Genomic DNA, 18,919 nt, shown 5'->3' on the forward strand with positions numbered 1-18,919 from the left:
CTGGGGGTCCCGCCGAGGGACCCTCAGTGCCTGTCGGCGTCCTGCCGTGCTGACAGGCCGGGGCCCCGTCGGGCAGTGACAGGGTCCCTCGGATGCAGACAGGAGCACACAGCAACTTTGGGGAGTGTGGGTTCTGGCGGTCTTCCCCACGCCCCGGAAACCCACCGGAACCCTGCTGCACTGGGCAGCCCCGCGCCCCAGGGGCTCCCGCTCCAGAGCAACAGGCCTGCGAGTCAGCACAGGTGGGGGGCTCGCGCCGCGGGGGTCTGCTCTGCACCCCCGGGGCCTGGCGCCCATCTCGACCGGGAGCTGTCCATGTCCTTCTGCCCCAGGTTTGCCAGGAGGAAGAGACCATCGGGCTGCAAAACGCCTTCTCGGTGGCTGAACTGAGCTCCAGCACAGCAGCTGCGCCCAGGCCCGGCTCAGGTGGGTCCCGGGACCGGCCCGTCTCCACCGCCCCTGCCCTGCGGGCCCCTCGCCCCACACTGCACCCCCGCTGCCGTCCCCTCGCCCCGCACTGCGCCCCCACTGCCGTTCCCCCAGAGGCTGCCTCCGGGAATCCATCCCCGAGTGGACGCCACCTCCGGACGTGGCCGGGACCGCAGGCAGCGTGCCCGCAGCTGGCCCCCAGCTGCCCTGCTCTGGGCTCCTGCCGGCCCCTCTGGCCCCGGCCTCTCAGGCCTCGCTCGGGTCAGCCCTCCCGTCTCACCAGCAGCCAGAGCAGGCGACTCGCCTCCACCACTGCGCCCCACACTGATGACCCAGCTCTTGTCTTGCCCTGTCTGCGCCTCAGTGGCACCCACCCACCCCCTGCTGCCTGCGAAGACCCTTCCCCACAGGCCCGTCCAAGCCTCCGGTCTGTGGCTGGGTCTTCTGGCCTTTTCCATCACTCCAGCCCCCCACCGAGCACCGCACCCCCTCCCTCCCTGCTCGGGGCAGCCCTGGCCTCCAGGCCCCTCCCTCAGGCCTCTCCCTGGAGTCTCCCTTCCTCCCAGTGCCCCTGAGGCTTCCTGGGCCCTTCAAGTCAGCACCCCACTAAGACCAGTACCCACTAAGGCCAGTACACAACTAAAGCTAGAACCCGCTAAGGCCGGCACCCACCCTGCTCACCCCATGTTTGTCCCAGGCTTCATGCAGATCAGCAGTGATAGCAGGCTGGTGGCCGTGCAGGGGCCGGTGCCCGGTCAACCCTCCTGCCTCCGAGGGGCCACGTTGCTGCCAGAGGCCTTCGCCTCCCCGGCCGCTCACTTCAGGCCCGTCGTCCTCGCTGCCAATGCCAGTGTTGCCAGGTGAGTGTCCCCACCCAGGGGCTGGCGGGCTGCCAGGCCCCCCGAACACTCTCTCCTCTCTGCTCGCAGGGACGCGCTCGCCCTGACCTCGGGGCTGGCTGAGAGGCCTGAGGAGAGGAGAGGCCAGCTGGACAGGGAGGGCGACGGGAAGGAGGCTCCTGAGGCCCATGGAGCGGCCACTGGCCTGAAGACGCCTGACCAGCCAGCACCCGGGTCCCCAGAGCCCCTCAGAGAGTTGGCGCCAGGAGACTCAGCGCAGGGCTGCCCCAGCCCCCCAGCCCCTGCCCCGGCCAGCCCGCTGCAAGGGGCTTCACTGGTGATGCCCAAATCTCCGGCCCCGGCCCCACCCATGACAACACAGATGCCACCCCCGGAGCGAGGGCCGAAGGAACCCATCCCAACTGCAGCTGCTTGTGGAGGCCTCGGGCCCCACCCCCCCGGGCCCACCGCAGTCCCCCCCAGTCCTTGCCACCCAGCCAAGCCGCCCAGGAGCAGGGCCACCCAGGGCCCAGGCCAGGAGCCCGAGGGCCCCCCGTCAGCCCCGCAGAGCCCCTTGCCGGCCACAGGGAGTCCCGACGGCCCCGGGGGAGCCCCCGTCAGGGAGTGGGATGACCGGGCCCCAGAAGGTCACCCGGAGTGGCCCTGCCCAGCAGACCACAAGCTCCGTCCGTCCAGCGTGGATGCCTCGCCCCTCCCACAGGGAACAGCCTGCCCATCGCTGCAGGAGGCCACACGCCTCATCCAGGAAGAGTTTGCCTTTGACGGCTACCTGGACCACGGGCTGGAGGCTCTGATCATGGGTACCACGGGGCCACGGGGACCCAAGGACCAGGGACAGGCCTGGGGGGGGCGTGCGCTGGGGGAGGTTACCACAGGAGGGCCCCCCACCCTCACGTCTCTGCACAAAGGGCAGAGCCCCCAGGGGCCGGCCGGCAGAGGAAGCCAGCTGCACCCCACCCCCCGCCGTACTCTCCGCCCCCGCCAGCTCCCAAGACCAGGGGAACCCAGAAAAGCACTCATTCATTTTAACTCACCCCCGTGGTTTTTTTGCGAACTCAGGGGAGTATATTTACGCCTTGAAAGACCTCACCTACGCCACTTTCTGTGGGGCCATATCGGAGAAGTTCTGTGACCTCTACTGGGGGGAGAAGTTGCTGCAGAATCTTTTCAGAGTGGTGAACGGGAGGACGTCGCCCTCCGAGAAGTAAGAGCCCCCTCCTCGCGGCCTTCGCACCCCTGCTGTGCCCCCAGGGCCCTCCTCCTGCCCTGCGTCCCACTCACCGCCCTCCCCAGAGCGGCCGCCTGCTGGGCCCCTCTTTCCTGGCCCGAGGCCGACTCTGCTTCCAAAGCTCTCCCTTCAGGCAAGCGCTCCTCTTGGCAGAAAGGGGGCTTGTGGGGTCACAGGGCCCAGAAGGCACGTCCGCCTCCCTGGGAGAAGCTCAGGAACCCGAGCAATGGAGCCCGGAGCCCGGGTTTGGCTGGGGGGAGGCCCCTGCAGGGACCAACGTCTGCCCCCGCCGTCCAGCTCCCCTCCTGGCGGTAGAAGATGAGGTGACAGCTCAGGAGGGAGGGGGGCAGGCACCTTCCCTCTCCTGCCCCCTCCCCCAGCCCTCTTGGGCCCCACCTTTCACAGGACGTGCCCGGGGCGCCTCAGTGCCAGGCCTGGCCCAACCCCTCCCAAGGGCCGCAGAGGGCCATGTTGCAGGGTGGGTGGGACCTGAGCCTGGAGTGATCCAGCGCCCTGACGCCCTGATGCCCGAGCTCACGGCAGCCCCGTCCCTGCCCCCTCCTGGCCCCCAGAACCCCACCCAGAGGCGGCGCACACCCTGCTTTCCGCCCCAGGCAAGCCCCGCATTTTCACATCACTGGGGGAGCCATCGAAGGACCCCAAGAGACGGACGCCCAGAAAGTCCTCGGCTAAAGGCCCCGTGTCTGTGATGTCTGTGATATCTGTGGCCTGTGGCCAGGCCATCCTGGAGGTCGGGGGGGGGGGGCTCGGTCCCCCGCTTCGCTCCCAGGGGAAGCCTCTAGTAAGCCTGAGGGAGGGTCCCGGGGGTGCCTGCAGTGTCCTCCGTTCTGATGGCAGTACTTCCGAGGAGGCTGGGTCACAGCCCGAGGGCGGCGATGGAACCCGCGCTCCGAGCACCTGCTCACCGTCCAGCAAAAGGCCCTCACGTCTCGGAGCGGGTGAGACAGAGGGCTGTGGGTTGAGACCCCCCACAGCTGGATCTTCTCCACCCTTGGGGCCAGGTTACCCTGTGTCTCTCCAGGGTCCCAAGGGCAGGGCCCGTCCTCCTCTGGGGGGTCTGTACTGAGAAGGGGGCATTCTCCCCAGGCCACCAGGTGGGCAGCAAGGGCAAGGGCTGGGGCCAGCAGCTGGGTGATGGGGGGTTCTGCATTCTTTCTTGGAAACGTGCCATTTAAAGACCCTGAGGCGTATCTTCCTAGATCCATAGCCAGGACTCCCTGATAACTGAAATCTCTGTAATTTCCCCAAATCCGGTCTGAGTGGGACATGGCTTTGGGGACCATGTCCTTTAGTTTGTGTGACTACAGTCACACACAGGATGGCAGTGAGAGCCCCCTGTACCGTGTGCACGCTTGGGAAATTAGAGAGCAAAGTGGAGATGCCCAGAGAACAGCTCATGACCAGCTGGGACCCTTGGTTCCTGGGGGACTGTCTGCTTTGTCTCTTTACGGACAGTTCAAAGTTCCCTCGGGTCTCTGCCACAACTCTGCCCTGCATGGCGGCCCATTTGGGAGGGGACCAAGGGACCCCGACCCTGAGGACCCTTCGCGGCTCCTCTGGAGCGGAGGTGGCCATCCCGAGGGGCCTCCTGCCCCCTACTCGGGACCTGTCGCCTCTCTGCAATCTGGGGCGGATTCTCCCCTGGGAACCCACGTTGCCGCGTGTGACCCGCCCCCCCCCCCCGCCTCTGTCCAGGGAAGGAGAAGCCGAGCGTGGACTCAGACGAGCTATCGCGGAGCTACTTTGAGCTGGGGTTTCGGCCTCAGAAGTCGGTAACAGCTGGGAGGGAGCAGCGGCCCCAGGCGGGGGAGGCCCGGCAGCAGGGCGGGGGCCTGGCTGCGGGCTCTGAGGCAGAGGCGCGGCTAGCCCGGCCCCCGGAGGGCGGCCCGTCCGTGAGCCCAGGCCCGGGAGGCTGGCAGAGCTGCAGCCCCGGCTGGTGCAGCGCCTTCTACGAGGCCGACTGCTTTGGCGCTGACGTGCACGGCTACGCGAAGGAGCTGGCGAAGCAGAAGGCCGCCGGGCGCCCCGCCGCCAGTGCCCAGAGCCCGGTGAGTCCCGGGCTGCTGTCCACCGCTGGAGGGGAGGACGCTCGGCCCCAGGGCGCCGTGGGGCGTGAGGACGGGTTCACGCTGGAGCTCCCGGGTACCTCGGGTGACAGAAGGGCCCTCGTGTCTCCCACCCCTGGTGCCTGTCGGTCACCAGCGGCCACCACGCTGGTCTGGGCCCCTCCCTGCGTGTCCTCCCAGGGGGGCTGTGCTCATCTGCATGCGTCCCCCACATCCGGGAAAGGAAATGGCTTTTCTCTCTTTTGGCTCTTGGCCACCAGGGGACATTTGGCAGGAGGTTACCTCACCCTGGTGACCACAGTTGGGTTTGGGCATCAAGGTCAGCCCTCAGGCAGCATCACGAGATGAAAAGCAGCACAGAAGCACCTGGCCCGTGGCGGTCAACTCGGGCCAGGCCCCAGGGGGCATCTCTGGTGGGCAGCACACTGTGCATGCCACCCCGGCTCAGGGGCAGCCTGGGCTCCTCCCGGGTCAGCAGGGCGAGGGGACACCCTAGGCTAGAGAGTGTCCAGGCCTGGCCAGCCCGTGTGCAGGGCAGCCCCACAGAGTTCTGCACCCAAGTTCGCTGCCCGTGCCATTGGGGGTCTGCCCCCCAGTGACCAGGGGCCCTGACCTGGGCTGCATCCTTCCCCCCGTGACCAGGGGCTCCCACTTGGGCCACAGCCACATGGGGCCCGGGCCCCAGGGTAACAGACAGGAGGGAGCTGTCAGTGGCCTGGCGTCCCACTCCTGCCCCCACCCTCACCGTCTGCAGCCTCCCAGCCCAGAGCCCCAGGAGCCGCGTCTCCACTCATTTCAGCACCGTCCGACCCTTCTTGCTTGGTTACTCAGTCCCAAGCTCGAAAGAGACCTGTGTGCCTCGGGCCTGGAGCACCGGGCACAGGCCTGTGCGCTTGGGAATCGTGCTGCTCCCTCCGGGTTTCCTTAAAGCCGGGCCCTGAATGTGCTTGGCATCGTGCAGTGGGGGAGTGGGGGGCCGCAAAGACTCAGGCCTCCCGTGGGGGCTGGTGAGGAGGACAGCTGGCACGGCAGACGTCCACCAAACACCCTGGCATCCAGGTTGGGGAAGCCTGATGTCTCTGTGTCAGAGTCCAAAGCTCTGACCAGGAGAGGGTGGCCCCCGGCCCCCTTACCGACCCATGAGCCCCGGTCTCCTTCCTCCCACTTCAGTGCCCTTTCTTTGTTGTGCATTTGTGCACAGTGCAGCTCACTCGGAGTCACTAAGTGTGCTGGTCCCCGTCCCCAGCAGCCTTCCGCAGAGAGCGCCAGTGCAGCAGGGTGCCACTGCTCCACCTGCTGTCACAGAGAAGGAGGCTGGGGAGGCGGGGGGGCGGGGGGGCAGTTAAGGGACTCGCAAGGCTGATGAGAGGCCAGAGTGCAGCATCAGCGATGAGGCAGCGCTCACAACAACCCCGAAACGGGTGCAGGCCTGGTAACCGAGTATGGAGCAGGTCCTCCCAAAATGGAGCCGCTCTGACACTGAAGGCTCATGAGGAGCCTGGGGTCTTGGCTGGCATGAAGGGGTCCATGGGCCCAGCGTTTGCTGTGAGGTGGTTACGAGAGGTGGGGGAGAACCTAATGTGTACCCACAGAGCTCCTGGTTCTGTCAGCCGAGAGAGCCTGGAAGCAGTGACACCCCAGCAGCCGTGAGCACACCTAGTACCCGGTTCTTGGTTTCTAACACCCGCAACCAAAGGGACCAGGGCTCCTTGGGGAAATGGCTGGTCTTGGGACTGGGACAAAAAAAAAAAATAGGAGCCGGGAGCATCTCTGGTGCCAGAAAGTAAGGAAATGATCAAGAAGACAATGAAGAGGGTGTGTCAGCGGCCACAGGGACCAGCTGGAGCAGTGGGAGCTGTAAAAGAAAGAACGCAGCACTGGACTCTGGCTCACAGCGTGGAGCGTCCGTGCATCCATACCGATACGGACGGCCGAATGAAAGAGGGGGAGACGGCCCTGTTTACAGAGAGAAAATCCCACCTGAAAATTCATACGGGATCCCAGGTGGACCCCAACAGCCAAAATAATCGTGAAAAGGAACAAAGCTGGAGGATTCGCACTTCTGATTTCAAAACTTACTGCAAAGCTACTGTAACCAAAGCAGTGTGGGACAGGCACAGGGACAGACGTATAGACCAATGAAATAGAACGGAGAGCCCAGGAATAAACTATCACACATATAAGGGTGCTGTGACCATTCAACAAGGAAGGACAGTCTTTTCAATAAATGATGCTGGGAAAGCCAGGTAACCCATGCAAAAAACCAAAACATATACAAAAATTAACTAAAAACCCAAAGACCCAAACATGAGAGCTAAAACTATAAAACGCTTAGAAGAAAACATAAAGGAAAGCTTCATGACGTTGGATTTAGCAATGCTTTCTTGGATATGATGCCAAAAGCACAGGCAACAAAAGTAAAAAACAAATTGGACTTCAAAGTTAAAACCTGTGCATCAAAGGACACCATCAGCAGAGTGAAAAGGCAGCCTATGGAATGGAAGAAAATACTTGTAAACCATCTATCTGATAAGAGGTTAATATCAAGAATATTTGAAGAACTGATGAACTCAACAATAACAAAACAACTTGATTAAAACACGAGTGAAGGACTTGAATACATTTGTACAAAGAAAATATACGAATGGCCAAAAAGCACATGAAAAGATGCTCAATGCCATTGGTCGTCAGGGAAAAGCAAATCAGAACCACAATGAGCTACCACTTTACACCCATTAGGATGCCTATTAATATAAGGGTTTTTTAAAAAGCAGAAAACAACAGCCATTGGTGAGGATGTGGAGAAATCAGAATCTTTGTGCACGTTGGTGGGAATGTAAAATAGTGCAGCCACTGTGGGAAACAGTATGGCAAATGCCTCAAACAATTTAAACATAGGGCTTCCCTGGTGGCGCAGTGGTTGAGAGTCCGCCTGCCGATGCAGGGGACACGGGTTCGTGCCCCGGTCCGGGAAGATCCCACATGCCGCGGAGCGGCTGGGCCCGTGAGCCATGGCCGCTGAGCGTGCGCGTCCGGAGCCTGTGCTCCGCGATGGGAGATGCCACAGCAGTGAGAGGCCCGCGTACCGGAAAAAAAAAAATTTAAACATAGAATTCCCACGTAAGCCAGCAGTTCAGCATCTGAATATACACCCAAAAGAATTGAAAGCAGTGACTCAAATAGATATTTGTGCACCTGTGTTCATAGCAGCGTTATTCACAACAGCCAAAAGGTGGCAGCACCCCAAGTGTGCGTGAATGGAAGAATGGATTAGCAACATGCTGTCCATCCACACAAAGGGTATTATTCGGTCTTAAAGCAGAAGGAATTCTACACTTGCCGCAGCATCAACACGCCTTAAGGACATTCTTCTAAGGGAGATGAGCCAGTTCAAAGAGACAAACACTATACGGTTCCACGTACAGGAGGTCCCTGGAACAGTTAAAGTCAACCAGGGGCTGGGGGCTGGTGCTTAATGGGGACTGAGGTTCAGTTTGGGAAGGTGAAAAACGTCCGGAGATGGTGGTGGTGATGGCTGCACGACGGTGTGAATGAATGTACCTAATGCCACTGAGCTGCACAATGAGAAACGGTTAAAATGGTAAATTTTATGTTATGTATATTTTGTCACGATTAAGAAATTTCAAAATAAAAAATTTTTGAATGAGCTGGGAACAAAAAAGTAAGGAGGGGTGAGCACTGGGGACTTGAGGGTTGAAACGAACTTGCAGACGTCACTGTAGCTGAATCTAAATAGAGAAGGGACTCGGGGGGTCCCTGATCCCTGGTGGGCTTCCTGTGCCCCCCCAACTCCGAGCCCAGGTGTCCACAGCGTCCCACCAGAAGCACTGTGGTGTCACCCTGACCTCAGCTGGACCACAAGACGGGACCCCTGCTGACCAGGGCTGGCGAGTGGCAGGGCTGGGACCCCACATCCCCCGGGAGCAGCCGCCAGCCCCGGGGAGGATGCGGCCCCTTCAGAGGCAGCTCCACACGGACTTGCCCACAGCCTCCTCTCGACAGTGCTGGGCAGGGTGGGGGGCTGGTCCCTGTGTGTCCTCTGAAGGCATGGGTCACGTCCTCTGACATCACAGGTCATGTCCTCTGACATCAAAAGTTACATCCTCTGGCATCACAAGTCACAACCTCTGATGTCACAGGTCACGCTTGCTGGCAGCAGCATGTCCCTGTGGACCCCTGGGGACCCCTCTGGACAGGCAGCCCCATCATCAGCCTGTGTCGTGTTCAGGGCCGTGGAGGGTGGTGCCAGTGGGTCCACTGTGCAGGTGCCTGGTTAGGGCCGAGGGGCCTGTCCTCGATCCCATACTGTCCTGGGGTGGCTGCTCCCTGGAGGGAGACATGCCCACAGGTGAACCCCGGGTGCCCCCCTGCATCGCACGTCGATGGTCCTTGAAGGTGGACGCCGAGACCAGCTCAGGTCCCAGATCTGCTGGGCCAGCATCTGTTCTTACTTGCTCGTGATCCCGTGGTTGGGACGAGGCTCCCACACTGGGTCCCACCGTCGCTCTGTGGGCAGCTCACGTTGGGGACAATCCGGAGGGGGTGGAGTGGGCTGGGAAACGCCGGAGGGTGACCAGTGACCATGTTTCTCCCTTTCTCCTGCTCACCTGGGAAGGCGTGTCTCCTGGAACCTGAGTGCATGCAGGTGAGTGCCCCGTGCCCCCCTCTGCCTCGCGTGTGGGTTGGGTGACCCCGGCCACAGGTCCACACTCTCTTTGAGACCCGCTGTGTCTCTTTCAAACAGGGGCCTCAGGAAAACACAAAAGGCATAAAACAGCTAGTGGACATGTTTCACATTTGCTACCCAAAAACAGAGTGCGCGTACAACCGGCCAGGCGCTGGGGTGGGCGGGGCCGCTGGAGGGCAAGCGGGCGGCTCCTCCCATCGCTGACCACACAGCAGCATCTGTCCACCCGGCACCACCGTGTGTGTGAGCGCAGCCATGGTCCTGGCCGTGATTTTGTGTGTCCAGCACTGCGGGCATACCCCAGGCCGAGGGAGCCAGTCTGAGCACCCGGCTCCCCTTGCAGCTAACATAGGCTTTGCTCCCAGCGTTTAGGTGGATGGCACTGATTTCAGTTCATCCCTCCTTTCTCTTTGTCTCTGACGTCTGGTCTTCTAACTTCCTTCTGACTATTGTTTTATTTGTTTACTTCTTCATATTTGTCCGCCTCAGGGCCACGTAAGTCCAGTAGCCGCTGGGCCCAAACTGTGCCTCAGATCATCTATTTGTCCAGTGAACTGATGCTCTTTTAATTCTATGAGAACAGCCCTTGGTCGGGTTAGGCCGGGAGGAAATACCTAAACTCAACTGATTCTGGGTATTTCATTTAGACCTACCAGTCTGACTCAGCCTGGGGGCACGCCTGCCTGTGCGCCTGCCGGGCTGTGGCCATGGGGGTGACACCAGCTCACACCAACCGCCCTGTGAATCTTGGTTCGTGTAGATTTATCTTTAAAATCAGCCAAAACGGTCCTTTTCTAAGAGTCAGTCTGCAGTTCAGTGATGAGAGAAGTGCTGCTGACAGACTTCACGCTTTATAAACCAAAGTAATGGAGGCACTGACGGCAGCCCCGCCATGCCCGCAAGCCCCTGCTGGGGAGTTTTCTCAAGTCAGCATCTGGGCAGCGGCCCGGGGGTGAAGGGCTGGACCTGAGCTGTGCTCTGGAACGCAGGCCAGGGTCCCCACCACCGTCCTCGGGAAGCCAGGGCCACCACGTAGCAGGCATGGGGGAGGGGTGCCGTGCAGACCCTTGGGCCTCGCCGAGACAATGCCGGGCAGCAGAGGGTGATGGCACAGGGCCACCTCGCCTACTGCTGAGCCCTGAGCGGCACCATCCGAAAGGACGTGCTCCGCGATGGGACGTTCCAGACCCCTGCGGTCCATGGGGTTGCCACCGGCCCGTGTGGCCACTGAGCACTTGAGGTGTGGCCCACGTGGCTGAGGAATTTGCTTTTCATTTGACACTTGAGCGGCCGCATATGGCCTGTGGGTCCGTGCTGGGGGCGCAGGTCCTGCACACGGGTCGTGATGCCCTCCTGCCCCATCTTGCCCCCACTCCCACGACCGTGCCCAGGTCCGGCCGGCTGTCACGTGGGGACTGGATGGGACCCAGGCTGTGTGATGAGCCCGAGCTCTCCTCCGAGGCACGTCCAGGAACGTGACGTCTCGCCAGCTATGGGGCAGCTCCTGGCGACCTCCAGTAGGGCATCCCAGTGCCACCCCACAGGCTGCACACGGCTGAGCTGGAGGAGGAACCAGAGGTCTTGAGGGACTGGGTTCAACAACTGAGATTCCGCAATGGGACGAGGTTTTGTGCTCAGGCTGCAACACCTCCCCCACCCCAGGCACGGCCCCTGCCCCCCAGCTGCCCTGGCCTGGAGGTCCCCCCCCCGCCATGGCACGTGGAAAACGACAACCACGTGAACCACCAGTTTTCAGTAAAACCACCAGACAGAAGGGATTCGGGTGTTTAAATAAAAGTGCCACTTGCACTTTTTATTCCACAGAACTGTTCAGAAATAGATGCTCTCAACAAAGCTAAGTCCATTGCTGTAGGACGATGAGATGGGGGAACCTTGTCTGGACTGCATGTGATCAGACTCCCCAGAATGAATGCCCAGATGCTCGGCTGTCAGGGTAGAGCTCCTGCAAGCACGGCCGACTCAGGACCTGGGGGCCACCTTGACCCTCTTGTTAACAGCAAGTGGCTTCCCCAGAGGTCTGAGCGGTCCCCTGGCCTCTGCCCCCAGCCCAGCCCCTCTCTGTGGCCTGTCCTCCTCAAGGTCCCAGCGGAAGACTCAGGGGCCAGCTCACAGGGACCCCCAAGGCTTCCCAGAGCCCACTCCTGCCCCAGAATCATGGGCTCCTCTCCCACCCTTGAAGGGGGCAGTCCAGCCCCCAGGGCTTCCCTCCCCACCAAGTGAGAGGAGAACATACAGATCCTGCAGGAAGGGGCTGGGACCCGTCGTGGTGCTGGGCACACGAAGCAGAACTCGGGCGCCCTCGGCTCCCCTGCAGCCTGCGAGCCTTGGTCTCTCTTCCCTCATGGAGACCTGGCCTGGCTGAAGCCCCCGCTGTCTTTGGGTTTCTGGACGGAAGCACCAAGTGGGCAGCGGGGGCTCGAGGGGGCCTACACGGTGGGCTCGGGGGTGGGACAGTCTTGACAGGTCAAATGGGGTCTGCAACACTGGCCGTGTCCAAACCTCACGTTCAAAGCAGGTGGCCGAGCGCATGGGGGGCTCAGGAGGCACCCTGGCCCACAGGGGGGAGGCTCGGGCTGCACCGCAACGGGGGTCCTGAGGGGCAGAGGCCAAGCGTGGGGTGGGGGCCTCAGGGGGTGTGCCTGGGGCCAGAGAGGCCTCTCAGGACCACACGTGCCCGTGAGGACAGCCACCGCCTGCTGCGTGGACCTGCCCTGAAGACCCCACCGGAGACCAGTCCCCAGGACCAGAGAAAGCACAAGAGGCTTGGACCCAGGTGCCCCCGGCCCCCAACAGTGGGCGTGCTGCCGGGATATCTCACTGGAAGGCAGGCCCTCCGTGGCCCGGACCCACCGGCAGTGGACACGCCCCACCCCACTCTGCCCACCTTTCCTCCTGGGCGGCTGGTAGGGGCAGGCCACCTGGGGGCGTTAGGAGAGGCTGGCGCTCACCGCTGCCTCACACATTTGGCCTCGTTTTTTAAGCGAGTCCATCGCATCTGGTTCTTTCCAGTTAGTTTACTGAGACATTTGCTAACCCGTCTGGATGTCCGGTTCCATTGACCAGACACAGACGTCCCTTCTCTCGCCTGAAGGCCAGCCTCGGGGTCCTGCGTGCAAACCTGCTTCCCCTGAACTGCCAAGGGGCGGGGCGCCGGGGGCTCACGGCTCTTTCCTCTCCAGGAGCTGGAGCAGCAGCTCACGATTGAGAAGAGAAACTTCCGGAAAACCCTCAAGTTCTACCAGAAGCTTCTACAGAAGGAGAAGCGGAGCAAAGGTAGCCTTGCGGGACATGGGCCGGGGCCGGGGCCGGGGGCCGCTTTGGGCTGACTCTGCCCGCCCTCAGGCTCCGAGGTGAAGACCATGTTGTCCAAACTGAAAGGGCAGCTGGAAGAGATGAGGTCCAAGGTGCAGTTCCTCGGGCTGGTCAAGAAGTACCTACAGGCAAGGCCCCCACTCCCGTCCCTCCAGAGGCCTGGCGCTCGCTGGGCTCCTCCCGCTAAAACCTTGGAAATCAGTCCCTGTGAAAACATACCCACCCCTGAGAGGCCACCCCCCTGCCGGGTCAGGGGCGGGGTGACCCAGCAGCAGGCCAACCCGACAGCGGTGACTCGCGCTCCAGGTCATGTACGCGGAGCGGTGGGGCCTGGAGCCCTGCGCCCTGCCCGTGATCGTGAACATCGCAGCCGCCCACTGCGACACACTGGACTTCAGCCCCCTGGACGAGTCCTCATCCCTCATCTTCTACAATGCCAGCAAGCACCCGCGTGACGGCCGGCAGAGGAAGGCCCGCGTCCTGCAGGCTGGCACGCCGCTGGGGCTCATGGCCTACCTCTACTCCAGGTGCAGCGGGGAGGGAGGGTGTCTCTGTGCCCCCCAGGCCTTCGGAGATAAAAGCAGGGAGGAAACAAATAGGCCCCGTGGTGGGGGGCTGGGGGTGAAAGAGGTGAGAACTCTCACCTGCCCTCATCTGAGACAGGTTTGCACTGTTTTTATTTAGAAAGTTCCCTTTAAGTTGCCTTGTGTTGGCTCCCACTGGCCTCCAGGTCCTTGGCTGAGTGGCCTCAGAGCCACGGGCCCTACTGGACCCACACCTGTGGACCTGGGCGTCTGGGTCAGGTGTGCAGGGGGCACTTTGAAGGAGAGCCCAGGAATGCGGCCGCCGTGACTAACAGCTCGGTGGGCTTCTGAATCTGAACGCAGCCGGGAGCCTCAGGGGCACCTGGACCCAATCCGCTTTCCTTAAGTCAGACACCCCATAAGTTAACATCGGGCTCCCCGGGGCTGTGGTGAGGTTGGCCCCAGCCAGCTCTCTGCAGCATTTCTGGGCATCAGCGGGGCTTAGGCTCGCGGGATCCCCTAATGATGCAGGTGTGCGGGCTCACCTACCGCGGGAAGAGCCAGACCCCTCTGTCCAGGGTCACAGGGGCCCCCGGGCCACACCCAACCCTGCCATCCCTCCATCCGCCTCGCCAGCTCCACCTGGTTCTCGGGCACAGGGCAGCCTCCTCCAGGGCCCGGCCCCCTCCCGGGCCCCATCAGGGGGGCGATGGTGGAGGCCTCACCCCAGTGTTGACTTTTAGGGACTCATGACACCACTTTGGAGCCCCTGGGGTCTTCTTGGGGCTGGAGGCTGTGGTGACCCCAGACTGCTGGCTCTAGGCAGCCAGTGGGGAGCAGGGGCCCTCCCGGGGCAGCTGCCTCTCCCCGCTCCCCGGCCCGTTCCCCCGAGGTGGGCTGACTGGGGCTCCTGCTGGCGGGGCTCCAGGCTGCCCCTCAGGCTCCGGCCTCCTCTGCAACGTGGGACGTCACACGCCGCCACAGGCACTGTGCTTTCCAGGAGACGAGCGCGCGCGCGCGCATACGTGCGCACCGGTATCACAGGGCATGCTGCGCGTCCTGTGTGAGCACAGCATCTCCGAGGGGGCACGGGCTCATACCTGCAGACCCCGCGGGTGTCCCCTCTGCGGGATGCTGAACCCGAGCTGCCTAGTCCCCGGCCTGAGCCAGGCCGCAACGTCCCAGGCAGAGGCTCCCTCATTCCTGGACCCCCACCTCTTTCTCGCTCCCCTGGCTCCCTGGGGCACCCTGAGGTGGGGGACCCTCCCCGAGGGGCAAGGACCCTCTCGCCCTCAGCTGCCTGTTTCCTAAGTGATTTCCGGCTGGGGCTGGGCCACTGCTCTGGCTCAGCTTTCTGAGTTGTTTCTAAAAGACGACACAGCGAGGGCCTTAAAAACGGATGTTACAAAAGTCCTCAGACTCGCAACATTTAGGAATTTCTGACGTGATCAGTGCTCCCCCCACTTATTTCTGAGCGGCGCTCCTGCTGGCCTCCCTCCTGGCAAGGGGCACACACGCCCACCCCAGGACCGCGGGGCTGGGGGGCCCGGACCGCGTCCTGGCGGCTGACTGCCCCCTCCCCGCAGCGACGCCTTCCTGGAGGGCTACGTGCAGCAGTTCCTGTACACCTTCCGGTACTTCTGCAGCCCCCACGACTTCCTGCACTTCCTGCTGGACCGCATCAGCAGCACCGTGTCCAGGTACCTGCCTACCCTGACGAGGACGAGGCCAGAGCCGCCGGGAAGGCCCAGGCCAGGGCAGAAGTGTCAGGAGGGGACGGCGGCCGGGGAGGGGGCTGGGACAAGCGGGAAGACGGTGAGCGCCAGGCCTGTGGGCTGGGGTAGGGCAGCTGGGGGGCAGGGAGGGTCCCGCGGGCTGGGCCTCAGCCGGCAGGTGGGGTCAACAAGGGAAAGGGTGGTGGGCGATGCTGGATGTGCTCTGGCCCTCTGAGCTGGCCTGTCCTCGCCCCCCAGACTCCACACAAGCCCAGGCCAGAAGCCCTGGAAGGGGAGGGACTCACGGGAGACCCCAGCCCCCTGCTTTGCCACACACAGAGCCGGGCTCCCGCCCTGCCTCTCGGGATGCCTTCCAGCCCCTGGGTGCCTTCCAGCCCCTGGGTGCCGGCTGTGAGGGTGGCAGGGGCTCCAGGACGGGCACCAAGCTTGGGGGGGGGCTGCCCCGCCCATGTCACCAGTTGGGCGGGCTCGGTGGGGCTGAAGTGCCGCGAAGACAGAGCCGCACTCAGACCACAACACTCAGACCCCACGCACCCGCTGGCTAAGATGTGACGCCAGGTGGGTGCGGGGGGACCTGCGTGGCTCAGGCCTCCATCTGCCCCCAGGGCCCATCAGGATCCCACCTCCACCTCCTCCAAGATCTACAGGCGCAGCTTCTGCCTCCTGCAGGCCTGGCTGGAGGACTGCTACGCCGTGGACTTCCGGAGGGACTCCGGGCTCCAGGGGAGGCTCCAGGACTACCTCGCCTCCCAGGTGAGGGCGCGGCTCGGGGAGCGGGGCCACTGCCCCTCTGGAGCAGCAGGCGACCCCGCATGCTTCTACCCAGATCCTGCCCCTGGACGGCTCCGCAGAGCCCCTGCTGGGCCTCCTGGAGGTGGGCACCGAGCGGCGGGCTGAGGGTGCCCCACGCAGCACAGACCTGCAGGACCCCAAGGAGGCAGAGGACGCCACCAGGCCCCTCAACGCCCTGTGGAAAAGGCTCTCAGAGGACGGCATCTCCCGGAAGGTGCGGCCTTTCCCGGGGAGCCGGCGTGGGGACACCGCCTACGCAGGCACGCACACTCTTGTGCTCATGTGCACACACACGCGTGCCCTGGTACACACGCACACGGACAGGCACACGTGCACAAACGTGCACGCGCCCCCCGTGTTGCCGGTCCTGGGCACCAGCCCTCTGGGCCTGGCATTTCCTGCCCCCTGGCCCTGGACAAGGACAGCAGAGGGCCGGCCAGGGCCTCAGAGCACCCCGCCTCCCTGACTCTGGGGCCAAGCAGGGGCTGGGAAATGGCCTTGGACAGGAGCAGGGTTGAGGGGACCTCACCGTGATACGTGCAGACAGCCCCATCCATGACATGACCAGGACAGGCGTCCTCGACCCAGCATGGCTGCGGGCGGGAGGGATTTGCCCTGTGGCTCTAGCTGAGCCAGGCTGCGAGGTCCTGGGCCTGGGCCCATCCCCCCACCCCACCCTAACCTGGAGGGGACCCTCCGGGGCTTGGCCTTCCTGCCCTGCAGAGCTTCCCCTGGCGGCTGTCCCGGGGCAACGGGCTGGCGCTGCCCCACCACAAGGAGCGCCAGTACAGCATCGCATCCGCCCTGCCCAAGCCCTGCTTCTTCGAGGACTTCTATGGCCCCTATGCCAGGGCCAGCGAGAAGGGGCCCTACTTCCTGACCGAGTACAGCACCCACCAGCTCTTTAGCCAGCTGACGCTGTTGCAGCAGGTGAGGGCGGGGGCTGACGCTGCGGCAGCGTGTAAGGGGGTGGGCACTGAAGGCCCTCAGCAAGAGGGTGCCAGGTGCACAGGCCCCACGAGGTCCCACAGGGCACACCCCCCCCACGTGCTGGAGGGCGCCCTGCCCTGAGGGATGGGCGGGGTCCACGTGTGCTAGGCCCTCCCTCCTGGAACTGGGTGCCTAGCCCCCAGGTGCCCCTTCCCAGGCCCCCAGGCATCCTGGGCCCCCATCACTTGGCAGGTGACAGCAGGGACAGGGACCCAGCGACCCCTCCCCCCCCGCCACTGTTGTCTGGGTGGACGTGCAGAGTCCCTGGGGGCCCAGCCCTGTGACTGCACATGCCCACCACCCCCGCTCAGGCCCCGGCGCTGCCTGACCTCTGCGTCCTTGTCCCCGGCAGGAGTTGTTTCACAAGTGCCACCCCGTCCACTTCTTAAACTCTCGGGCCCTGGGCGTCACGGACAAAAGTGTGGCCGTCCCCAAGTGAGTGTCCGGCGTGGCTGTCAGAGAAGCCTGGGATGCAGGGTTGGCCGGAGGGTCTTGGGGCCTCACCCAAGCGTCTCCTGGACACTCCCAGCGGAAGGGCAATGCCTGTGGTGCTCGGCTGGTCCCTCGCCTCGCGGGGCCCGTCCCGCCAGCCTCCTGGGCCGAGCGCCACCCCGGGTCCTGGCTGGGACGTGCGCCTGCGTCTCTTGCAGAGCCAGCTCCTCTGGGTCTCTGTCGGCCAAAACCTGCAGCTTATTTCTGCCCAACTACGTCCAGGACAAGTACCTGTTACAGCTTTTAAGAAGCGCAGACGACGTCAGCACCTGGGTGGCCGCCGAAATCGTGACCAGCCACACCTCCAAGGTCAGTGCCCTCAGCTCTGGCCCCAGCGCAGAGTCGGGGCTGCTGGCAGTAAGGGCACCTCCCTGGGAGACCCCCTCTGCTGGGGGTGCAGGGGGGCTCCAGGCCCACCCAGGCCTGTCCCCGCGGCACGGACACGCAGACCTCACGCAGGCACACCCCGCTCACAGCTGGACGCGGCGTCGCACCCACGCTAACACGGCCCCCGCGCGCTCCCACACTCCTCCTGCGTCGGTTGCGACCCAGGGCTGGGAACTGGCCCGCTCTCTCGTGGCCACTGTCACAACAGCACGGGTGCACGTGTGTCCTCGGCCAGTCTGTGGAACAAATGAAACACTGGTCAGTGGTCCCATCAAGGTGAGGCTCCTCTGGGTCTCACAGGCCTCGGCCTGGACCAACCCACCTGCTTCAGGGCCAGTACCTCCCTCAGGTCCCACCCAGGCAGGAGGGGCCGCGGGTGGGCCTAGTGCCCCAGAGTCCGCCCAGGGAGCACCCTGCTGCCAAGGCCTCCGACGTCCTTCCACCTGAGGCCAGGGTCCTGCCTGTAGGACGTGGCCACGTGGAGGAACCAGTGGGGACCACGGGGCTCCTGCTGTGTCGCACGGCCCCTTCCCGCGGGTGCACGCCCACCGCCTCCCAGGCCCGAAGAATCAGCTCCCCAGGCATGAGCCGCTGGAGTGGCCTGAGCACGATGGGGGCGCTCGGGGCGGGGGACCCTGTTCTGTCCCAGGAGCTGCCCCAGAGCCCATCACGGCCACCACCTCCCCGAGAGACGGTGAAGCCCGGACGTGCCCGTTCCGGCATTAAGAGCCTCTGCAACGTGTCTTTCCTTTTCCAGTATATTCCTGTGTCCCCCAAGCCCCTAGGGGCAACCCCAAGGCCCATGAACAAATGCAGAGTTTTCCACTCTTTCCCCTTTTCGGGAGAATTTTCTTTAAGGGTTTATCGGCTGACAGGTTGACCCGACCTCACTTCTGCCAGAATGTGGCCTGGCCCCCCTCCCCCACCCAGTTTGTTCCAATCCACAATGTTATCGTGACATCAAAGTGCAGCCTCCCCAGATCGGGGGCATCACACAGGGCCTGGGTACTGGGGCTTCCAGGGAGTCCTCAACCCAGAGCCTCTGCAGCTGCCCCACCCACAGGTCACCACAAAGGGGCGCCGGCGTCCCCAGGCCGCAGGACGGAACAGTCTTCAGACCCACCTGGGACGCACCCGGGGTCAGCGCCCGGCGGGAAGGAACCACTGTTGCAGTGACCAAACTCTCCCCATTGCGTGAACGGCTCCCCTGTCCCTGTGAGCAGAGGTTGGAGGGAGGACGGTTCACGGGGCAGTGCCGCGTCAGCAGGGACAGGACAGCACAGGGACCGAGGGGAGAAAGTGCCAGGAGTTCTCAGGAAGCCACGTGGGCGCCTGCGGCAAACATGCTGATCA

General features: G+C 63.4%; 1 protein-coding gene across 2 annotated transcripts in view; it reads left to right on the forward strand.

Annotated features, from left to right (window-relative positions):
- Window positions 1–18,919, forward strand: part of KNDC1 (kinase non-catalytic C-lobe domain containing 1) — a gene marked incomplete at its 5' end in the record, with an annotated part of 58,483 nt that overhangs the window by 34,731 nt on the left and 4,833 nt on the right. The window contains 16 exons of one of the 2 annotated variants that reach the window (XM_082607699.1): window positions 333–426; window positions 1,127–1,289; window positions 1,359–2,089; window positions 2,349–2,493; window positions 3,376–3,476; window positions 4,234–4,586; window positions 9,241–9,270; window positions 12,513–12,606; window positions 12,676–12,773; window positions 12,952–13,172; window positions 14,756–14,869; window positions 15,511–15,658; window positions 15,732–15,911; window positions 16,421–16,627; window positions 17,040–17,122; window positions 17,338–17,488. In XM_082607699.1, the coding sequence (XP_082463825.1) occupies window positions 333–426; window positions 1,127–1,289; window positions 1,359–2,089; window positions 2,349–2,493; window positions 3,376–3,476; window positions 4,234–4,586; window positions 9,241–9,270; window positions 12,513–12,606; window positions 12,676–12,773; window positions 12,952–13,172; window positions 14,756–14,869; window positions 15,511–15,658; window positions 15,732–15,911; window positions 16,421–16,627; window positions 17,040–17,122; window positions 17,338–17,488 (2,913 nt within the window). Of the gene's footprint in view, window positions 1–332; window positions 427–1,126; window positions 1,290–1,358; window positions 2,090–2,348; window positions 2,494–3,354; window positions 3,492–4,233; window positions 4,587–9,240; window positions 9,271–12,512; window positions 12,607–12,675; window positions 12,774–12,951; window positions 13,173–14,755; window positions 14,870–15,510; window positions 15,659–15,731; window positions 15,912–16,420; window positions 16,628–17,039; window positions 17,123–17,337; window positions 17,489–18,919 lie in introns of both variants that reach the window. The other variant, XM_082607700.1, reaches the window with a different exon arrangement.

This window comes from Mesoplodon mirus (genome assembly GCF_964341445.2).
Source record: "Mesoplodon mirus genome assembly, chromosome: 2".
Taxonomy (NCBI): domain Eukaryota; kingdom Metazoa; phylum Chordata; class Mammalia; order Artiodactyla; family Ziphiidae; genus Mesoplodon; species Mesoplodon mirus.